A 6,849-nucleotide genomic window follows, 5' to 3' on the forward strand; every position below is an offset into this window, starting at 1 on the left:
GTGAACTATGGTATTCCTCTATACTCCGGTATCTTGTTTCTATGGAAACGTGTACATGTATTTGTAACAGTAAAAGGAATTTCAAAATAACGGTGGTAACTTTTATTATACTAAGAAGGAACTTGTATTTTGCACGAACAATAAAATATATCATCCGGTAAATACTTGCAATTGTCTATGGCAAAATACTGCTAAATTTTCAGATTGCCCTTATACACGCCCGGCAAACTGTCGCTCCACTTCAAAATTGTGGTGTACGGTAAAACGAGCGAACGGCATTTCCGAGATAGCACGGAAGGCCGATTTAAACAGAGAATTGTAAGTGTTGTTTTTGTTCATTTTTTGTCTTGTTATTCATTTAAATTGTATTTTTTCGAAAAAACGGAAAAGCCCAGCAGGCACATCAACGTTTATTCAACGTTGAATAAACGTTGAACATCAACGTTGAAATAAGGTTGAAATAAGGTTGAAAATGGAAGTTGATTTCAACGTTGATATCAACTTTTAATAAACGTTGATTCAACGTTAATATCAACGTTTAATAAACGTTTATTCAAATATACATCAACATTTATTTAACGTTGAAGGTTAGTTCTTAACCCTTCAAAAATGATAATATTACTTAAACAATGTTAAAGGTGGTTGAAATATTGTGGGCCAATGTTGAAATAAGGTTGATCAACGTTGAAATGAGGTTGATCAACGTTGAAATTAGGTTGATCAACGTTGAAATGAGGTTGATCAACGTTGAAATAACGTTGAAATGAGGTTGATCAACGCTGAAATGAGGTTGATCAACGTTGAAATTTGTTGAAATGAGGTTGATCAACGTTTAAAATGGTTGATCAACATTAAAAATGGTTGATCAAGGTTGAAATGAGGTTGATCAACGTTGAAATAAGGTTGCTCGACGTTGAAATGAGATGGATCAAGTTGAAATAAGGTTGATAATTGTTGAAATGAGGTTCATCTTGTTGAAAATGACATTATCCATACTCAACAGGTGAGTCAGTGTAGGCTGGCTTACTAACAGTGCTTTTGGGCGGATGGGGCTTGATAAATGTCGAAAATTATGTCAATCAACTTTGAAAATAGTTGAATTGAGATTGATCAATGTTGAGGTTTTTACTGTTGAAGCACCAAACACAACTCATCCAAAAAGAACCAATACATTATCAACATTGCCAAATCTAGCAAAAAACCGGCAGTACTGCCTGATTGAAATAAACAAAAAATGACACTGTAAATGTGAACTGACATTTTAAAACATTATATACATATACATAATATACTGTGCAAGTGTAAATATTAGTAGTGACTTTATGAAAATTTCCAGTGTTAATTTCATCAAAATTAAGTACAATGTACAAAGTTTTTTTTGTTTCTTCTGTTTTTTTTTAATAATTTTATTTTATTTTCTATTTGTGTCACTGATCACTATCACTGTCTTGTAAATGTGCCTGCACATTGCCACTGTCACTTTCTTGTAAATGACTGTTAGTTTCATTTTGCCTGTCTGCTGCTTTCCTGTTCTCCCTTGATAATTTGCCACCCCCTATCCTGTAGGGTGCAAATTTCAGAATGGCCTGCACTTTGTCTTCTAACTTTGACAACGTTATTTTCTCTCGCCACTGCTCTAATACGACATCTGAAATAGTAAGTTTAACTTAGTTCATATTTAAAGCTCAGGCAATGTTCTCGAAACACAACTGACACGTTATAACATCTTAAACAATAATAAATTATACTGATTGAGTTGTCCCAGAATGTACAGCATATACATTTTATGAATTTCAAAGAAAAACATTGATTGGTCAAACTATCTTTCCCCATTGGTAAGTTGCGGCACTACTTTAATACGTTTGATAGAAATGGAAAACCATGAACAATATCTCATGACAAGGTTACAATATAGAATAACCATCTGTGGAGGGACAGAACGCCATCTTATTTATATATAGTGGCTTATGTTGCAAAGTAAATAAAAAAATTCTGCTAAAAAATAATTACTTTCCCTTGGCTGCAAGTCTGTCAACACATTTCATTTGCCAGATCGAGAATCTTGCAAAATTTTGAATTATAGAAGAATATTGTGTAAATTCTTAAGATCAACAAATTGAACAGGTCTATAATTTGTTAAGTTTCAACTCACCTCTCAGAGTGCTATATATATATGAACTTTCAAAGGGGAACTTTTTGTTTTTCCCGTCCTGTTCATCAGAGACTTCAGACCGTTTGTCATGGTTCTAAAAACAGAAAGAAAAATCTTTACATTACCCTTAATCCTGTATCAAACATCCCTGAGGGGGTAACAATTTGCAAAACATGGACTTTCATTTCTGATGAAAAATGAGGACATTTTTACGTATCCATTACAGATAGCTACTTAACATTTAATAATGTAGTTTCATGTACAATGTATTTTCATTAGATTTTCAATACTCACTTCTCCATTATCCTCTTTATGTGCTCGGCAGCAGAGTCCCTCCTATTCTGTTAAATGTGAATTTCTGTATACAGAAACAAAGTTAAATTATTGTTATATTATTTGGATTTATATACAGTTGAGTAACAGTGCAATATATTATTTATCAGAGCTGGATAGTATAACAATTTTAGACCAAGTCAAAAAGGGAAATAATTTTAAATTGCAATTCAGATTTATGGACCTTGATGGTACGAAACTGCACGTTGACACAGAAGACAATTCAAGACATGTTTGAAGTTTAAAGCAATACCTACAGTTGAATAACAGATGTATGGAATTTAAACAAGAGCTATCAAATGACAGCGCACTCGACTATTCAAAGTTCTTGATAGTACAGGATTGCATAAGTCAATATAAAATCAATTATTTGTCAAGCTAAAAAGTAAAAATTATCCTTAACAATAATCATTATGATGATGACACCAGGGTGAGTGTAATAGATCTCCTTATTCTTCGAATATAATCTAGCTGAAAATCAATAGAAAAGTTTGTTTCATACCAGTTTTTCAAGGTTGTCCCCCTCCTCGAGAAACTGTTCAAACTCTTTCAGCTCATCAAATGTTGACAGTTGCTGGATCTGTAATCCCCTGCACTGTTCCACTGTCACCTTCCCAGTACTTTTCACTGAGTCACGTATCTCTGTTAAGAGATACAGGACTTTCCTCTGAAAACCTGAAAATATCATTGATGCAATTCAGTGAAAATCCACTGCTGCCTGTGTGGACATTTTGGTATTAATTTGCTGTCCAGTTGCTCCTTATTTTATAATGTTAGAATGAAGAATTCTGGGAACATTCATTCCATGTTGTCTGCATCATGACTATTAAAATGTTCTAGATGAAATGGAACCATAAATTTAATAGAAATCTGACTTTGAAAACTTTTAAAATCCTCATAGGTCCTGTTCATTAAAATAATTGATATTCCATTTGAAATTTTTTTTGTAAAATACTACATACACTTGGAGATTTTCAAAGTCCTGCTTGTCGTACATGAATTTTAACTTTTCATAATGGGTTAACAAATGGATTTTTCGATCATGGGATGCCTGGAATTACATGGGCCTTGTTGATTATGCAAGTGCGACAACACTCCTTACTTTATAATTATGTTCTTTGTATAGAGGTGTTAAAAATTATAAAGACAAGAAAATGCACTCTACACAGTGCTTTAATACTATGCAACTTACGTCCTTCATCCATGGGAAACAGATCCTTTTTCTTTGACGGGCTTCTTTTCCTGGACCGGCTCCTTTCTTTTTTTTTTGAATGACGCGCTTTTTTGTGTCTTCTCCTTACCTCTTCATCATCGTCGCTACTACTTAGAGAATCCGACTCAGAAATAATTTGTTTGCGTTTGTCTGAAAAATAAAAACTGTATGCTTACCATCTAAAAAATACTCCAAATATTTAGACATGAGCAGCAAATGTCAATTATAAATGACATTGGGAAATATCCGTCAATAATTAACCCTACAATCTCTTCGCTCTAAATCTTCAAAAAACAATAGTATATTAAAAAAAGATGTTCATGTATCTTATCTTGTTTCTAAATTATTACAAATTTATATTATGATAATGTAATTACAGTAAGTTTCATGTTCATGAAAATTTCCAATGAACACAGTTTTTATGCTGCATTACGTATAATGCATACATCATTACATGCAAACTTATTGTATCCCCAAGCTAGAATAAATTACAAATCACCTCGAGATCTCCGCTCCTCAAACTCCTGTATGAGTTGCCGAGCCGTCTTGTTTACTCCAGTCTTCGCTTGTCCACGATTCTCTACCCTGCCATTTGCGTTCTTTTTCCCGGCACTTTGGTTTTCCTTCCTTCCATTTTTGTCCTTTTTCCTCCCACTTTTGTCCTGCTTGCCATGATGTATCTTAATGGGAGGCGAAGGCAGTTCCCTTTTCTCAGTTGGCTTTTTAACCTGGCTCACATCTATAAATAAGTAGAGATATTTAAGCACATTAATTAATTAGCGCAACGCTTGAGCTACACATGTTTTATCATATTCCTATTCAACCTCCTTGCAGGCTCTCAAAAAAAATTAATTATACAGGACACATGATGATTTGCAATGATAAGGAATGAATTTAATAAACATTGGTGATTGGTTGATATAAAATTATATAATTTATATCTGTTTATCACTTGACCCTCTCCTGCTGTGTGTCTGAAGTCAGAATTCCGCTCAGGGCGAATTTTTTTTGTGGGAAAGCAATTCAGTTGGCTTGCGGAACAAGCCAGAATATTTAAATGATTTTTTAATAATTCAATCTGACAAGCTTTTTTTCTTACCCGGCTCTTTAGACTTGTTTTCCTCTTGTTCATCACCTGATTGGATTGGAAGTTCTGGAGGCAAGTTATAGTCCTCTTCTTCATTTGGACCTTTTCGTCTCCTTATACCATCTATGTCTGAGATGAGAATATAAAATAAATGTGTAAATTACAATTTAAATGAGTATCAAGTATTGTGCATATTATTATTTTTTGGGAGTCGTGGCTCAATTTAATTTTGGCTTGTTCATAAATTTTGGTAATAGCTGTAGCAATGATTGTCGATCTTCCATATATAATAATTAAATTGCTAAAACACGAAATGTTAATTCCCAAATCATAACACAATTCTATAGGGTTTTTCATGGCAATATAGCGGAGTCTAAATGTTATTCAATATCAACCGAGGAATCCCAACAATGAACTTGATGTATATATTAAGAAACCAAACTTTAATGTAGTAAAATTGTTATTCAAAGGAACAAATATGAAAACTTAGACTAGTACCTGTGACGAAATCATCCCCCCAAACTTTCTTTGTGTGTTTCCTTTTTCTGGTTTCCTCACTAGAGTCTTCACCTGCAGACTCTACAGTAGTGGTGAAGTCGTACTCTTCACACTCTTTTTACTATCTGTAGACAAAAGCAATGAAAGGATTTTTAGAAATATACATAATAAAATCATATTTAATTTTAAACAAACATATAATATTCAATGTTTCATTGTTCGGGACACATGGTTATAATGGTTATGGATGACTACTAAATCTACATTATGTAACATTGATTCTTTTTTATGTTTTTATAATACATTTTATGTATCAACCTTTGAAAATATATTTTAATTTAACATGTTTAACAAATTTACTACACATCCAGTATCAAAAGTAGTTTTTTGTTAATTATTATATTGTAATGTTCAGCAAATCACACCCTGCCGCAAGTTTTCTGGATTTTAGTCAGGGTTATGAATCTCAGCGAATTGCTAATATGCAGTCCTAAGAATGCAATATTTCACAAAATTCTGAAAAATAGCATAGACAGGAGGCATGATTTTAAGGAATGCTTTCTGAATGCAATTTCACAAGAAGCAGTAATTTGATACAAACCTGACTGAAATTTGACTTTTACTAGGGGAAAAGTATCCCAGTTGCCCTCAGGAGCACACATCTCCGCAATCTTCCTTTCAGTGTTTTACCCCCTAGGCCATCTCACCGAGTTTCCTTGGATCCAAATGGTCGGCAAGACCCCCTCCTCCTCCCTATCGTCCTCCCATACTGCAAGGGACCATAGTGGGCTACCTGTAGCAACTGCTGCGCTGGTCATACTTGGTATACTTCTGTATATATTCAAACATTTAAATTATGTAATCACCATATTCATTTTACAAATAATCACTCATGTCCATGGAGGCACAGGGGGTTGGGGGAGCTTTTGCCAAAATTTCTTAACTTTACACTGGAATTTTGCCAAATTTTGAATACCCCCCTCCCTTAAAAGAAACACCTTACTGGATTTAAATTAAATTATTAATATATGAAATACTACTGCTTCAAACCAAATCATGCATTACCTCCGCTTTGAAGAGTATTCAAATCGGCTAGAATTACTGTTAACTACATTGAAAATGAGGGCCATGGGTTCAATCCCCAGAAGGGTCAACTTTTTTATTCTTTCTTTTTTTCTTTTAACATTATTTATGTATCTCTCATGCCCCATATGGAAAGCAAAAAGTGTTTAATTTTGAATCTTTAATTTATATAGGTATTTATTGGCTAAATTATGCTAAATCTAATAATTAATATGGTACCTGATATTTTCAAAGTGTAATATAATCAAAACTAGACGGTAAAAGTATTTCATATTTTACAAGATCAACCAATATACCTTTTTAAAAATTTAGGGAAACTTTGAAAACAGGCACTCATTTGGGTAAATTTTAAGATTTTTTTGAATTAGGCTCCCTAAGTAGAATCAAAGCACTGAATGTACTGATGGGGAGGCTATGGGAGAATGTTTCAGACTTATAGTGTCTTTTCTTTTTGCTTAAAATATGCTACCAAAATAAAAAGAT

General features: G+C 33.3%; 1 protein-coding gene across 1 annotated transcript; it reads right to left on the reverse strand.

Annotated features, from left to right (window-relative positions):
- Positions 1–2,746: 2,746 nt before the first annotated feature.
- On the reverse strand, positions 2,747–5,945 carry LOC132734939 (uncharacterized protein DDB_G0283697-like). Its single transcript, XM_060721824.1, has 6 exons — positions 5,885–5,945; positions 5,284–5,397; positions 4,798–4,914; positions 4,198–4,437; positions 3,678–3,848; positions 2,747–3,160 (listed from the first exon to the last, which is right to left on the reverse strand). Exons 1-6 carry the CDS (start codon positions 5,943–5,945, stop codon positions 2,982–2,984), a joined length of 882 nt encoding a protein of 293 aa, XP_060577807.1. The 3' UTR covers positions 2,747–2,981.
- Positions 5,946–6,849: the final 904 nt, after the last annotated feature.

The sequence above is a fragment of the Ruditapes philippinarum genome, unplaced genomic scaffold, assembly GCF_026571515.1.
Source record: "Ruditapes philippinarum isolate M1 unplaced genomic scaffold, ASM2657151v2 ctg8605_1_1_1_1, whole genome shotgun sequence".
NCBI classification, from domain to species: Eukaryota; Metazoa; Mollusca; class Bivalvia; order Venerida; family Veneridae; genus Ruditapes; species Ruditapes philippinarum.